This window comes from Blennius ocellaris, assembly GCF_963422515.1.
Source record: "Blennius ocellaris genome assembly, chromosome: 2".
NCBI classification, from domain to species: Eukaryota; Metazoa; Chordata; class Actinopteri; order Blenniiformes; family Blenniidae; genus Blennius; species Blennius ocellaris.
This window is the reverse complement of record NC_137651.1, coordinates 4,492,105-4,509,000: the sequence shown is the minus strand read 5'-3', so window position 1 is coordinate 4,509,000 and position 16,896 is coordinate 4,492,105. Positions and strand designations below refer to the sequence as shown.

At 43.9% G+C, this 16,896-nt stretch overlaps 1 protein-coding gene across 1 annotated transcript; it reads left to right on the top strand.

The window, feature by feature from the left end:
* Positions 1–592: 592 nt before the first annotated feature.
* hnrnpul1 (heterogeneous nuclear ribonucleoprotein U-like 1) lies at positions 593–16,823 on the top strand. The gene is made up of 16 exons (XM_080504915.1): positions 593–639; positions 1,112–1,361; positions 2,146–2,433; positions 2,937–3,147; positions 3,294–3,367; positions 3,723–3,862; positions 4,544–4,643; positions 4,763–4,875; positions 5,349–5,615; positions 6,129–6,251; positions 6,383–6,511; positions 8,471–8,639; positions 9,423–9,686; positions 9,924–10,075; positions 10,164–10,409; positions 15,889–16,823. Exons 2-16 carry the CDS (start codon positions 1,142–1,144, stop codon positions 16,003–16,005), a joined length of 2,613 nt encoding a protein of 870 aa, XP_080361041.1. The 5' UTR covers positions 593–639; positions 1,112–1,141; the 3' UTR covers positions 16,006–16,823.
* The last annotated feature ends 73 nt before the right edge of the window (positions 16,824–16,896 follow it).

Genomic DNA, 16,896 nt, shown 5'->3' with positions numbered 1-16,896 from the left:
GATCGTATTGCTTTTTTAAGTTTGTCCTGACTTTTTAATGGAATTAAAGAAAATATTTGCATAATTTAAAGGCGTCAGAGGCTCATATTAATGTATTTCGGGAGTTCAGGAAGCCATGGCATGACAACATAAGAGCGTTTCCGATAGCGTTGTTTAAAAACTACAATACCCATCATGCTTTTCGTCGGAAATAACGTTTCCGCTCGCAGACGACTGTATGTTTATATATATACATAATTATGATATATATATATTTATATATATTATATATATATTTATATATAGTGCACACACGCACACACACACACACACACACACACACACACACACACACACACACACACACACACACACACACACACACACACACACACACACACACGTGTCTATTATTCTGCTGCTAATATGTTAAAGACAGAACGTTCATTTTCTTCGGGCGAGCAAAGAAAAAACTACTCTCTTGTGTTCAATGAACAGAGTTCATGATTTCAAGAGTTTCAGTGACTTCTTAACCAAAACAGAAACTTCGGATTAACTCCACCCATGCAGGTCTGGCTAACCTTCCCGCGGTCGATAGGGGGCGGTAGCGACTCGCCTTCTCACACGACGACGTTACCCGCGCGAGTCGCGTAAGAAGAGGTAGGCCTTGACACTATTTTCACAATATTATGCCTTCTTAGGGTATTTTAAACCCGTGCGCACAATGCATTGATTGCATTAAGCGCATGTGCGTCTGCAGTTGAGGTTTCCTTCTGCATGTACTTCACCGTTAAGCTGCATGCTCTGCATCTGCTGTCGGTTTGTCCGCGAGCGACAAGCGAGGAAGCTAACTAGCATTAGCCACGGAGCGACCCATTGACCCAAAGTACAGGAAAACATCGATTCTACTCACTATTTATGGTTGTGAATACTCATAGAATTGAAGTCTTTATTAACGAGGGGGTTTCGAGGTGTAAAGGAGTGTGCGCTCGCTCGATTGATCCGTGCAGAGCTCGTCCCGCGGTGGTAGCTTTAGCCACAACTGGCTGAGACGCAAAGCCGCGCAACAGCTCGCGGTTTGAAAGTTCCGCCGTCCGATTTCCCACGCTCTTTGTTTTGTTTTTGTTGTCAGCCAAGGACACTGCGGAGGCCCATTGCAAACATGAGTGTAGACGTGAAGAAGCTGAAAGTGAACGAGTTGAAGGAGGAGCTCCAGCGCCGCGGCCTGGACGCCAGAGGCCTGAAGGCGGACCTGGTGGAGCGGCTGACCGCCGCTCTGGAGGCTGAAACCGAGGGGGACGGGGTCGAGCAGGGCGACGATTTCGGCCAGGATGACTTCGAGGAAGGAAACGGGGATGGGGATGATGCACTTGAACAACAAGGTAACTCTCTCATCCTTCTTGAGCACTGACAAACAGTCCCATTTGCTTCACAATTGTATGGATTATCAATACTTATTGAAATCAGAACCTATTATGGAACCTGTTTAATCTTTTTCTAGTGTACAACTCTTCCTTCTGAGTTTGTTTTGCTTGTATTTTCTCTTTCACACATAATGACCTACTGGCATGGATGCAGAGTCTATTGGAGTGTGAAACTGTTTTCTTTCCTCGCCAATTCATGATGTTAGGGACTCCTGAAATTATTGCATTATGTTAAATGTAATTGTGACCTGGTGCTGCTGTAGTCTTGTCCAGGACTCCCCTGAAAAGGAGACCCTGCATTGTCAATGGCACTTACCTTTGTTAAATAAAGCTTAAATAATCATTACAATTAATGTTAATAGCAGATTTTGCCCAAAAGGAAATGCTTTTTTCTCAATTGCCTTAGGCTATTTATAGTATTGTGAAAAACAAAATTATTCAGTAAACAATCAACTGGCTACATTAGTCTTCCAGCAAACATTCCATATGTGTGAACCAAAGCAATAAACAAATATGTAACAGATTAGTGGCTCATGATTGTGTGTTGCTAACCTACAATCAATCATGTCCCAACCATTCACTATCATTGAGCAGTTTGGTTCAATGCTTCATGATGTGTACCTTCCAAAGATGGTGTGTGAAAAAAAATCTAAGCTAAAATACTTTTAAATTGTAAGATGTTGTCCATATTGTTGTCAATATTAAAAGCTAAATGCGCTGAATCTCAACTTTTCTTGTTCAGAACCAGCTGACGACTATGGTGATGATGATGATGACGGTAATGACGGTGATGATGGTGACGATGGCGATGATGTTGCCCTCCAAGAGGAAGATGAAGGAAGGGATTCAGGTGGTTACTACGAGGAAGAGGAGGCAGAAGTAGAGCCAGATGAAAGTCAGCCAGCTTCAGATTCAGGCCATAGCATGCCTGACTTCACTGCAGATGTGGACGTACCGAAATCTGAGGCGATGCCTGAGGAGGAAACCAAACCTGTGGTGACTGTGGAGGAGAACGCCAAAGACGTACCAGGTCAGTTTCATCAGTACAAAACAAGGATGTAAACCAACCATTTGGGGGGTAATGAGGAATTTCGAATGTCACGAAGAACCTGGAAATCTTTTTAAATTTTTGAATTGGATTACTTCATGCGCCATTGGCATTGGGAAGGTTTAGGGTTCATATTCTTACTCGAGTTTTACTCGATGATACAGCCAAATCATGGATGATATTTGATTTACCATTGAGTCTATATGCTGTGTTTGATGGCTGGTCTGTTCAGCTGTCACAGGTTTTATAGCATAAGATGTTAGGAGTCACAAGACAACGTAGTCCAAATGAGTCATGACAGTGCAGTGGCCGATGGTAATTTGTATAAAAGTTAACTTCCTGACACCTTTTCCCTAATTTTGTGTGATTTTCATAACTTCAAGTTCCATGGAATAGCATGTATGCTGTCCAGTCATCTCGGATCCATGGGCTTCACAACATAAGCACGCTTCTTTATGGTTATATTTATGTGCGTATCATTTTAGAAGTCAAGGTAGAGGTCAAAAAAGAAGATGATCCTGAACCACAGAGTGACAGAGAGCCAGATGAGCAAGCAACGGAGCCGCCGAGCGAGCAAGAGGCTGCTGGCCAGGCAGACGTCAAAGTGGAAGGTGAGAGAGGTGGACAGCAAAGCCGGAAGCGTCCCTACGAGGAGAACCGAAGTTATGGCTACTATGAACACCGTGAGGAGAAAAGGTAAAGTGAACCCTGTGGCGATGTTTACGTTTGTCGCCGTGCAGTTGTTTTGAGTCGGCATACTGATTCCAAATACTGGCAACAGTTCTAAATTCAATTTGCATCTCTGAAGTTGTCAGTAAAAATGTTCATGGTTTGCTCTGCAGATCCCGAACACCGCAGCCTCCTGCTGAGGACGAGGAGGAGAACATAGACGACACTCTTGTTACAATCGATACGTGTAAGTAAGAAGATGGACACACATTGTGAGAAATGTAGGCACAGCTGTTCAGAACATCTGGCAACCTCAATGGCCGTCAGCTGGTTGGCCTATTTTCTCCAAAGCTTTTGGTTAATATCTGTATTCAAGTGAGTAAATTTTAGATTCTAAATTAATGAATAACAATATTTCACTCAAAATAATTGTAATAATAATTTTTCGAGGCCATAGTTTGTCGTCTGAAAACATTGGGTTTTGTACAAAAATATGATTCACACAACAGGGCTGTGTCTTAGAGGACGTTTCGTGCCTCGAAGATGCTTTACTAACCGATCCCCGAGCTCATGCATTGACTGTTTTTATTTTTTTCCCTCAGATAATTGTGATTTACACTTCAAAGTGTCCCGGGATCGTTACAGTGGTTATCCGCTGACCATCGAGGGCTTTGCGTACCTGTGGGCCGGAGCACGCGCCACACACGGCGTCACCCAGGGACGGGTGTGCTATGAGATGAAGGTAACGTACCAATGATGAAACTCTTTCTCTAATCGGTAGCTGGTTTATAGGCCGATGATTTCTTCAGCCATGAGGCAGCTGCGTTGATTATTCAGCCAGATTGTCTGGGGAGGCAGGAGTCAACTTCTCTTTTACATGTTTATCTGGACTAAGTGGAAAATAAAGTTTGGCGCTTCACTTCTTGTTTGCACGGTGAACCGATTGAATGTTGAAACCACGTTTGAGAAAATGTGACTACAGTGTTGGTGATTCCTCAAGAGATTAATGCATTTATTTGCAAGGCTTCAAAACGTTTGCAAATCTCACAAGTATTGCTTATAAAACCCGTAAAGGAAGTTTGTTGGTATGAAAGAAGAATCCAAAGAGTCCAAATGCAATCGAGGAGACTTTATTTATTGAGGACACTGGTCAGACAAAGTTTTTCAAACTACAAAATGAAACTCGGTAATCAGCGTCTCTTTCTTTTGCTCTATCCGGGTTGTTGGCAGGTCCATATTAAATCTACACTAAAACCAGCCGTCATGCCGTAATATTGAAGGACACGAGTAGTTAGGGAATCCAAGAGTCAGATTAAGGAATTCAAATGGAGTTAAATTCAGGTTAAAAGGGTATTGGTTTAAATTTTGACACAGAAAAGTTCTGCTGTGGCTGATTTCTTTATTCCCGCCTCTTATTTTACAGATCAATGAAGAAATTCCAGTAAAGCACCTGCCCTCCAGTGAGCCAGATCCCCATGTGGTTAGAATTGGATGGTCCCTCAACAACTGCAGCACTCAGCTTGGTGAGAGGAAATCTTTCCGGGCGACTGATGACGTCTTCTGATGAGCAAATCAAAAAGTGAAGACTTGCATATCCAAAAGCATTTAAAACAAAAAAAAAACCCAAACTCTGTTTTTTCAGGCGAGGAGGCCTTCTCCTATGGATTTGGAGGAACAGGAAAAAAGTCTGCTGACTGCAAATTTGCTGACTATGGTGAGAAGTTTGGTGAAAATGACGTCATTGGCTGTTACATTGTAAGTGATCATTCCATTTTCCTCCTTTCGATAATGATGCTAATTGATTTTCTTTTCTCATAATACATGTACTTTTTCAGCTTATTTTAAACAGTAATGTGTACTACCTTTAGGCAGGTGTTTGTAAGAGAAAAGTCACAATCTAAAGCCCATACCTATTCCTTATTGTAAACAACTCTGGGTCCTGGCGTGAGTGTGTAGCCCACCCACAGAGTGAAGGATGATGAAGCATTGAGCCTCAACAGTTCCTGTAAAAATAGCAGCTGTAGTGATAAGTGATGCTGCTTGCTTCTTAAAGAAGAAGTATCACCAAACACTGGTTTTCCTTCCTTTTCACACCTGCCTAGAATATGTACACACTGCTGTATGCTCAATATGACTTGTTTCTGTTTCCTTTGTTTTGCCTATGTAATGAACAGGATTCCAATGTTGGGTTGAACTGATGTTTGTTGTCTCCTTGCCCTTCATTGCAGGACTTTGACAGCGGCGACGAGGTGGAGATCGGCTACTCCAAGAACGGAGTCTTTCTGGGTGTGGCTTTCCGAACAACCAAGGAAGCTCTTGCGGGGCGCGCCCTGTTTCCTCATGTCCTGGTGAAGAATTGTGCTGTGGAGTTCAACTTTGGACAGAAGCGTGAGCCGTACTACCCTCCACCAGAGGGCTACACCTACATCCACAACCTGGAGATGGAAGACAAGATCAGGGGCACGAAGGGACCCGCCAGCAAATCTGAATGCGAGGTACAGTCCAATACCAGTGGGCCAATACCAATTAACATGGAGGAAAAAAATATTTGATTGAAAGGGAAAGCTCCACTTAGGGCACTGCATGTACCAAGGCTGATGCAGTACCCCCCCCCCCCCCCCCCCCCCCCCATTTCTTCTGTATTTAGCTGATACAATTAACTTTCCATTTGCTTTATACCCTGAGAACATGTTATCATTACATCTCAGCAAACGTAGACGATGGGTCTCACCTATGGGTCATTTAGAGTTGCCAACTCATAGAAACGTATAAAGAAACTAGAGTTTCTGGAGAAAGCACCTGGAGACACAGAGAGATGACAGAAACCCCACTGTGAAAGCCACTGGTTCAGGTTTTCTGGAAGAATGTTAAACGTTACACTGTGAGGCACCACCGTCTGGCTTGTGGCTGGAATATGTCTGAAACTCCTTGAAATGAATGCTTCATACCAAGGTGGTTTCAGTTTTAGAGAAAGGGAAAAAAGTAATCTCAACTGTTTTTCCTTTCAGATCCTGATGATGGTTGGCCTCCCTGCGTGTGGAAAGACCACCTGGGCCATTAAGCATGCAGAGACTAACCCTGACATGAAGTACAACATCCTGGGCACAAATGCCATCATGGACAAGATGAAGGTTGGTTTTTCAGCACCACCCCCAAAGCATTCGTACGCATTTAATCGACCAAGTGTCGCAGGAAGCTGATGGGTGGGTCCTCGGCCCCTCACTGCGCCCACACACAACTGGACTGACTTGCTGTCCTGCAGGTGATGGGTCTGCGTCGCCAGAAGAACTACGCGGGGCGCTGGGATGTTCTCATCCAACAGGCCACCCAGTGTCTCAACAGGCTGATCGAGATCGCTGCACGCAAGAGGCGCAACTACATCCTGGACCAGGTACTGCCCCTCCAGCTACACCCTCCTCTGATTCTCACCACAGTCAGTCAATGTGCCCTGATGATCACTCTCTCTCTAATGGACTATTTATTTATCTTTCAGGGGGTCTCTGTGTATAATAGAGTAGAAGAAGCTTTGATCACCCTCTTGTCACTTGCTTGTCACATGCTTTGTTAAAGAAACTGATTAATGGCTCTCATAAGTGACAGAATGTTATGTTTTCATCCCGCAGTATATTTTTGCACTTGCTATCTCTTGTCACAATACAGTATTGTTTGTCTTGTGAATTTCAACAATGTACAAGTAAACCATGACTATGTAAAGATGTTGAGAAACAAGTAATCTCTGACTGGTGAGTAAGAAAAACACCTTCTGTTGCTAATTTTAATAAGACAGAGTTGATGGCTTTTTTAAAAGCTATTTTTAAAGTGAGATACATGGAGCTTTTGAGTGTGTTTTTTAATAAATTGCCCCTGAAGGTAAGTACGGACTAACAGCTTTTGGATTTGTAGATCCCTGTGGTCAGCCAAAGTGAAATAAACGGTAGGTGGGTCTGACAGTGGACTGGGTCTTTTTCTCTGGACTCTGTGAGTATGTGCAGGTAGGTTGTATCTGTCTGTTGTTGTCTAGAGTAGGACGAGAGCCTCGGGTGAAGACGAGGTAAGTGGAGGTAAGTGTCAGGGGGGACCCGCCAGGATAGGACCGTCTCGATACTGCATGAAAAGTCTTGTTAAAGTAACGATTCTTTACAGTTGTTTCTTCTGTGGGTTTGCTAATTACCAATCGATGAAGAAGTCTCAGTGTTTAGTTATTATCCTTCTTGAAATGTGTTCCTCACTGATGAATTGCAAAATTACATGACAGTCCTTTCTACAGAGGATTACGAGAAGTTTTCGCAGTTTATCGCAAATGTTATAAAACTGTTTAATTTCTGTTGAAGGTGGTTTGTCCGCATTTGGTGTTGGAATAGTGAAGTGGATTTAGCTGCAGGTGGCCGCATTCAAACCTTTTAAATAAATGCGATGTAGACTTGCGTTAGTTTTCTTGGAACTGGGAATGTCGAACATGGCGGGAAAAGTATAGTATTGTTTACATGAACGCTTTAAACATACATGTGTGTTTGGTTCACAAGAATAGTGAAGCTTTAAACGTACAGACACTGCAACAGGGCTCCATATACCAGTTATGTAAATTGTCAAACGTCAGCCAGTTAACATTTTATGTTGACGTGTCACTGCGTGCAGCCTTTATAGCCTCAATTTATGCTCAACACGTCGGAATTCCCAGAACAAGCGCAACACACTATTACTTAGCATGTTGAATAATTTAATTGTAATGAATAATTTGTTTCAGTCGCTAACAAGCTGTTGGACATTCTTAGGTTTGATTTCTTGTCCTGTTTTTGTGACGATGCAATACACAGAAGTGTTGTGGTGTGGTAATGTTTGACAGGAACACTGTAATGTCGATTGAAAGTTTAAGTATTACATGATGCAATGAATATTGATGTAACATTTTTATAAGACTGTAATTACTTCCATCATATGAAGGAATATATTTGTGGAATCCAATGAAATGTCATGTTCAGTGCTCTTAATCCAATGCCTCTTATTTGTGCACTCCGACGGTGCTGCATGAAGCTGCCATTGTTTTGAGTTGAATTTCTTGTCATCGATCTGAAACCTGTTTATTCACATGAATGAAGTTTACCGAGTTATTGGGTCCCTCCGTTAATAACTTAACATCCAACAGCAGTCGCTCTCCGCCACGGGGATGGCCATAAGGTGAGTCTGTGGAGTGACGAGAGGCCTCTAGTACCTGAGTAAAAACGTAGACTGACATCCGAGCCAAACCTCTCTCACTTCATTATTGCAGGGTTCCAGCTTCCTCCCACTGGAAAGCCATTACAAGTAAACAATAACAAACAAGCTTCTACTTCTTTCTTGTCACCATTGCTAGACAAATGTATATGGATCAGCAAGGAGACGAAAAATGCGTCCTTTTGAAGGTTTTCAACGCAAGGCTATTGTAATTTGTCCCACGGACGAGGATTTAAAAGAACGAACATTAAAGCAAACCAATGAGCAGGGGAAGGATGTGCCCGATCATGCTGTTTTAGAAATGAAAGGTAGGAACGCTGTGGAAAACCAATAAAACACCAGATCTACTTTTTACTTTTTCTATGTGTTGTCTCTAAAATCAAACTTGGAAGACCCTCCCTCCCTCCCTCCCTTTCCCTTTCCCTTTCCCTTTCCCTCATTCATAAGCCTTTGGCCAGATATCAGACCTGGACATTTTTTTGTAAAAAAAAAAAAATCCACATGAATTTGATTATTGTTTTTTGCCCTCTACCTGCCATTCAGCCTCCTGACGCACTGCAAACTGAGACCTCAGCCTTGTTGAGGTCGCATAATGATACAGCTAATTTTACACAACTGCCTTCCTTGAAAAGGATTTTTGCAAAACTTTTCATGCAGTTATCTAGTTTTTGAAAATTGATTGGTAACGCCAGTACATCCGCTGCCCTTGGTTTGCAGTGCCGTTTCCTCTTCTCACCTATCTTTAGTTGTCCTTTTTGTCCCTCTCCCCACCCCCTACCTGAAGTCTCCTCCCTCTCCTGTGTCTGCTTTAACAAACGTCTCCTCCATGTTCCCTTGGAGGAGACGTTTGTTCCCTCTTACCCTGTCATATGCTTTCAATATCTGCTCAAAGTTTCTCTGATTTAAACTGCCCCTGCATCATAGTAATTGTGTTTCATCTTGTTTTTCGGTGGTGTGACTGCTCTGGTCTTCACTACAACCCCCCGCCCCTCTCTTTCTCTCTTTCTCCCTGCTTCTCCATCCGTCTCTTTGTTGGATGGGCTGTCTCTCTCCTCTCCCCATTCCCGCCGTCACACCTGTCACTCTTCAAGCAAACTTCACTCTGCCCGAGGCTTGCGACTTCCTGGAGGGGGTGACGTACGTTGAGCTGCAGCGCGATGAGGCTGAAAAGCAGCTGAAGCAGTACAATGAGGAGGGCCGCAAGGCCGGCCCGCCGCCAGAGAAGCGCTTTGACAACAGGCAGGGCGGCTTCCGCGGCCGCGGCAGCAGCAACTTCCAGCGGTATGACAACCGCGACAGTTCCCGCGGCGGCTACCAGAACCGCAGCGGAGACGGAGGCAGCGGGTACAGAGGAGGTGAGGCCCACACTGGTCACTGTTGGTTCTTTTAAAAGCAGTAATGGTAACCCCTTTTCATTTTGAAGCTAAACCTTTAGTTTTTTTTTTTTTTTAATTTAAGACTTCTTTACCAATTCCAGGACATTAATTAAAATTTTGCTCTTTGACATGATGACTTGATTTTGAAAAAAGTCGCGTGTCATACATCACGCTGCACAGATCACTGTTGATGCGCGAGGTTTATTCATTTTGCAGGCTACAATCGTGGCAGCTACAACCAGAACCGGTGGGGCGGCAGCAGCTACCGTGACGGAGGCTCTGACAATCGGGCCGGATACAACCGCAGTCAGCCATCAGGGGGAAGCTACAACCGCCCGGCTCCATACAACAAGGGAGGATACAACCAGGTACTTAATTTTAACGTTGTCTTTACTGGAAAACTCATCCAGTGAAGAAAAGTGAGATTAATGTTGTATTTTTGTGTCTGTACATCAGCAGGGATACAGCCAGAGCTACAACCAAGGGTACAACCAGGGCAACTACAACCAAAATTACTACGGTAACTACAGTCAGTACCCGGGATACAGCCAGAGCTACAGCCAGGCGCCTGCCACTGGACAGACCTACAACCACCACCAGCAACAGCAGCAGCAGCCGCAGCAGCAGCAGCAGCAGCAGCAGCCGCAGCAGCCGCAGCAGCAGCAACAGCAGCAACAGAGCTACAACCAGCAATACCAGCAGGTAATGAAAGAACTGCTTTTACTTCTTTTTTCTTTTTTTGGTGCACACTACAAATTCCTATTTGGTATTGTATTGTGAAATGTGCACGCATCTTAAAAATCCATTCTGAAGCTGTAACCTCCTGGATATTTTAGACAAAACTTGGTTACCTGAAGAAGACATGCAAACTCCACAAAACAAAAAGGCCTCCAAGCCAGAATTGAACTAGAAATCTTGGGACATATAGAGTGCAAGGGCAGGGTTTACGCATCGTCACGATGCGTTACGAATGTCGTTTTCAGTCATTCATGGCACATGTGTAACGTGATTCAACGCATTTGAATAGGGTTCATAACGTGTCAAGAATCGCCTTGATTTTGCAACTGAGCGTGCCGGTTAGTTGCGATGAATAATAGAGCGTGACAGCATGCATGATGTGTTCTTGATGAATCTCGGAGCCCATACTGTCGAGCACCATTACGCATCGACTCGGAACTACAAATCCTGTTTTTTTCTCTCGCTCACGATTTGAAAGAAAACCCAGCCGCACAGCGTTGGTTTTCATTTCAGCGGTATGCTAAAGTTGCAAAGTCATGCCAAGTCCCGACGCAGACCACAGCCTGCACCACAGACGCCTGCAGCTGCTGCTGATGATGCTGATGATGATGATGCTCCTCAAGACGCTCCTGCAATTGTTCTCCCTCCTGCTGTTGTTCAGGACAACGAGTCTGAGCCAGAAGAGCCAGAGGACAGCGACATGTGGCCAGTCATCTCTCCTCCTCCTCTTCCTCTTCTTCCTCCTCCTCCTCCTCCTCCTCCTTATCCAGCCTGGCGGAAGAAGCCACCTGCTCCCCGTGTTGTAACGGGCTTCACCGAGGAGCAGAAAGAGGAGGTGATACAATTTCTGAAGACCAACCCCTGCATATATGCTAAACGCCTGGCTGGCTACAAAAAAGTGCAGAAGAAAGACCTGTTGTGGGAGCAGCAAGCCCAGTTGATGGACGTGCCCGCTCAGGAGCTGAAGGTGTGGTACGACTCCATGCGTACCCGCTTGGGCAAATTGAAGAAGGCAGTGGTCGTGTCTGGCCAGTCCACCGGCCAGTTCACCCCCACAGAGACATGGATATGGAAACATTTTCACTTTCTCACCGAACACATCGCCACTTCGACTCGCCGGAATGCGGCCAGTTTTAAAGCTCCTGTGCAGTCAAGGGAGCAGGAGCCGCAGCGACTACAACCCAGTGCTGGCCTTGGTGATCCTCCATCTGATCCTGATCCACCCAGGTCGAGCACACCAGCTCCGGTGACATCCACGGCGTCCCAGTTGCCCCGGGTGTCCCACGTGCCCCGGGTGTCCCACGTGCCCCGGGTGTCCCAGTTGCCCCAGGCACCCCAGGCGTCCCAGGTGCCTCAGGTGCCTCCGGTGCCCCAGGTGTCCCAGGCCGAATCAGGTGCAGTCTTGAACCTGCTGAAACAGTTTCTACAGAACCAGACCTCTAGAGGTGCCAGCTTTGGTATGCTGGTGGATAGGATTCTGGACGACCTCCCAACTCAACTCCGGCGGGTGACAGAGAGTCGACTCCTTTCCTTGTTGCACGAAGCTCAGGACGAGGGAGAGAGACATCGCCAGTCTCTCTTGCGTCCTCCTGTACAGCAGTCACTGAATCAGCCGCATTCCATGTCGAGATTTCCCAATCCGTCTGAGAGCACAGCTCCGAAGTCAGGCGCCCCTGACCCGTGGCACATATAGGACACGGAACGGACGGGTGCAGCAGCAATTTCCTGGCCGGGGTGGAGTCAGGACCCAGTCCATTCAAGTCCCACCTGCAAGACTTCTCTTTCCACCGTGGGTTGCCTCCATCTGCTGAGACTTTAAGCAGTCTGCTGGCCCATTTGGATAGTCTTTCGAGTCCGGATGACCAGGGTGATGCTCAGGACACGTTTACACGTACCCGGGTATTTTTAAAAAAACCTGATATGTCCCTGCGTTTGGGCCTTGCATTTCCATTTCCATTTCCATTTCCATGAAATCTCGGACCATAGTGGAGATCTGAATAAACTCTGTCTCCAGTTCCATCTAAAGGGGAGAAGGTGGATATTTACGTCACATCTTTGTGATGGCCATGTTTTTTCCCAGTACTGTGATTGGCTGTCATGGCTTCATGCTTCTCGTTACACTGCCCCCTACAGGTGTGGCATGCTCGTAGTAACTCTGAACCAGGTGTTTATGCAGGGCCATGTCAATGAAGATGTTTTTGTAAAATCTCAGGCACGTGTAAACGTGGCCTCAATCAATGCTGACGTGTCAACTGTAGTGCCAAAAAATTCATGTGCTAATTTAAATTTCTGACTATTTATATTCTTATTTTGTTTGACAAAAATTCAGTTCCTTGTCACAGAAGTGTTGCACAAAAAAATCTTGCATGTTTGTCAAAGTGTATGAATTTGTACTTCTTTTTTTGGGGGGGAAAAGTTTAAATATAAAGTTGGTTCAAGATATTTTATCCATCCATCATCTACCCTGCTTATCCTGTTCAGGGTTGTTGGCGCCGATCGCAGCGTACTGTGGGCGAGGGCAGGATATACCCTGGACAAGTCTTTTTCCTCCATTTCACTTACAGTAATAGATCAAATAAAGTTGTCAAATATACTCAAGTTCCGAATATAAATAAAGCTCCAAAACAGTTAAGTTCCAAAAATGTATTTCATAATTGCAATTGCATGCATTTATATATAGTGTGGGTCATCGTCGCGGTCAATATCTGCAGAATTCAACACAGGATACCTGATTCTCATAAAGTTGTGTAGCGTCACTGCAGCCTCAATATCTCTGACGGTCTCAGGATCCTGTTCCAGGGTCCCCGGGAGGCAGTGCAAGATCTTTGAAAGGATGCTGAAGGCGTTTGTCACCACACGCCAATAATTTGGTTCGGAAAGTAGAAGTTCCACTGACTTAGCCCGTGGTGGGTTGGGTAGTTAGCTCGTGGCTAATGGGTAGCCTCGGACAACCGCGATATATATTGTCTTCAAACCAGATATTGGTGAGCGCCTTTCTCACGACTTCCTCACTTCACCACGTCTGGCCGCAAGACATTTTCCAGCTTTTTCTTTCTGCGTTGGCGTCTTCTGATTAGCTTTGTTTAATACCCCAAATGCATTGTGCTCTACGTCACGTCCGCTCACCCTGCCCCTTAAAGAGTCCACAGACATGAGAAAGGAGACAGACGTTTCCAAAGCGACTACAGTCCCCTTGTTTGTTCAGGGTTCAGGGGCGCGATCACAGATGCCCAAAGGAGGTGGACTCTGTCGACACGCCCGCAAACTCCACACACCAACCACAGGGTCGAGTCATCGCTTCTGTAGTTTTGTTCACATGTTGTCATGAATAGAATTTAATGTGAAAAGACAGATTGAACTGTGGGTAAGAATACACAAGCAGACCTCAGAGAGAGTTTTTATTTTCCCCCAGAGATTGTTCATTTCATTAAGAGTCCCATGAGCTCCCAACTTATTGCAGGAGCTATTCTGCCTAGGCTCCCCTTTTTCATTACAAATTTAATGCACAATCACACAGGACAAACTGTAAAGCTCAATGTACAACCAAATAATACATATCTGCATATATGCCATGGTTGCATGCTTTAACATCAGAATCATTTCCATTAAAATACACTTTATACTCACAATTACTGAGACAAATTTCTATCCACTTTAAAGCAGGCGATTGAAATCCATATTTGATTCCATTTTATCCATTTTTATCTTGCTTAATAAAATTGTATGATCCAAAACATCAAAAGCCACACTTGAATATAAAAATGATTGTACCCACCATCTTTTTATTATGAACTTCCTCTAACCAATGCTGTATTGTGAGTAAGTGCAGTAGTTGTGGAGTGACCCATTTTATATGCATGAGATCAATTGTATTTAATCTGTAAAATATTCCAGTATTTGGTCACATGCTTCTTTTTCCATTATTTAGCTTAATACTGATAACGCGCTTATTGGTCTACTGATTTCACCTCACCGTGGTTCTTTGTTGTTTTTAATCAAAAGAATATTTTTGGCTATATTTCCAATGCGATGGAAAGAAGTTGATTATATAAGAAACGGGCAATGAGATGAAATCTGCCACCGTCTTCCACAATGTGACCTTTGTTTTCCTTTTAACTTCTATTAGATTGTGGTCACTGCAGCCAAGTGGAATAGAGACGGCCTCAGAGCGGAACTCTGCCACATTAGTAAAAAATTAAATCAATAATAGTCGCAGAACATATACCATCAGTTTTTGAATGTACTCTTGTGAATTCACTGACACGTTGTGACAAATTACAAGTATTAGCAGATGAAATAAATTTGCTCCTTAATGCACAACTGTCAGATTTCCAATCCAGTATATTTAAATCTCCGAGAAAAAACAATTCCATCTGCTGTGTCACAAACCATGTCCAGCATTGCACATATTTGGTCAAGGGACACTGGCAGCATTCAGTGGTCTGTAACAACATCCAATAATAATAATAACAGGCCTGAGATGAAGTAACTGAGTACTTTGACTCCTGTGATAAGATCGGTTCTGGCTTTGTTTGGGATGTTTGGGATCTACACCTCCACCATGTTCTATCCGCTCTATAAATATTAGAGCATTTATATTTAATACAGGGCTGTTTAGCGTTGAGTCTCGATGTCTTTACGATGTTGCCAATAAGCTATTAGATATTAGATATTGCCAGTAAGCTTGTTGTAAAATATCCTGGATGTCATTCATTTGACTTCTTAAACTGCACACGTTCAAATGAGCTATTTTAAAGTCCCCTCTTCTTTAATTATCTGATATTTGTTCGAACTTTATTGATGTATTTTTCCATGGAGCCTCCACCAAAACACACATTACCAAACGTATTCATACACACACACCAACACAAGCAAACATCTTTAGCGTTGTAGTGAAGTTGAGCTGATATTTCCAGAAGCAAATATTTCATATTCTCTGGGCTTACTTTCCAACATACAATAAACAAAAATACAGCCCTTTCTTCAGATAACTAAGGTCTTACTCATTTCTTCATCTCCGTCCAGATGTCTTGTCAGTTTACCGCCACACCGATGTCCTTTAACCCAGGTTTTATCACGGTTTGGTGACTATGCCTCACCATCTCTTCGCTCTGTGAACTTTTTTGGTCTCACATCTTCATTGATCTTCACTGTATCTGTTACGTAAAACGTCTTGATTTTAGAGGTTGAAAAGTCTCGCTAGACCTTTAAGAAGCCCTGGCTTGGTGGTACCTGAATCATTTGTGGTTTGCCGTCTGTTAGATCGTGGCTGAAATCTCGAGACATGAATGAGTCAACCGCAGCCCGACGCACAGGTGCAAGCCACAACGTCTGAATCCACTTCCGGTCCACCCATAAAGTACATATTGTGTGTAAGATGGTAATGGGAATTTAAAGAAAACCAAACCCTTGTTAACGGCTGTGCTTCTTCTCTTGCTTGCAGTACGCTCAGCAGTGGCAGCAGTACTACCAGAACCAGAACCAGTGGAACCAGTATTACAGCCAGTATGGCAGCTACCCTGGACAGGGCAGCCAAGGCTCCTCTTCTGGGTCCCAGTAGCTTCAGTCTGCACCCCCCCCCCCCCCACCCCCCATGACCACCTCTGACCACCTCTGACCTCTGCAGTCAATCGATTTTGTACAGCCCATCATCGAATCACCAACTAACATCTTCCCGTCTGGTTTATAACACAGTCGCCTTCATTCCCTCACCAAATCAATGTACACACAAACCGTATACAGTTTGATGTCTTTTTATTGTTTTTACTGAAGTCTTACGCTAATCAGTGACCGTGAGGTAGATGATAGGTATCAAGACATTTAATGAATGTTTATCGATTATGCATTGAAACTGTGGACTCGCTGAAGTCCACATTTCCTACAGATTAAAGAGGTAAATATAGGTGTGGGAAGAAAAGACAGGAAAAGTACAGCAAAAAGCTTGAATAATTTTTGCTTGCTTCGAGAACAAAAAAAAATGAATGAAAAAAAAAATTGCATGCTTTTTACTTTCATGCCTCCCTTCCCTCTGTTTTACTCTTTACTTTACCCAGTGAGCACATTTTATTTACTGCAAGAGTCCAGACATTATAAAACATCATTTTATTTTGTTTTCTAGGTGTTGATACTGTAGTATTTAAACGTTAATTGAGGTTGTTTTTTGGTTTTTTTGATTGAGAAGAATCTTTTGCCATTATTGTTGAGTAGCTGTGTTTGCAGTTTTTCCATCCCTTTGTGATTGCTGTTCATTAAGTCCAGTAGGTTAAAACCTATTCTGTCAAACCCTTTTTTTTTTTTACCTGAATAAGTCAGATTTTGACCAATTACGCAAGCTGTCTTCTTGTCTTTATACAATAAATGCAGTTGTATACGCCTGTAGATGGTGTTTGCTTTGTTTGTTTTTTTTGTCTCGATTCAGTGACGTCAAACACACACGTGGTACGATTCAACA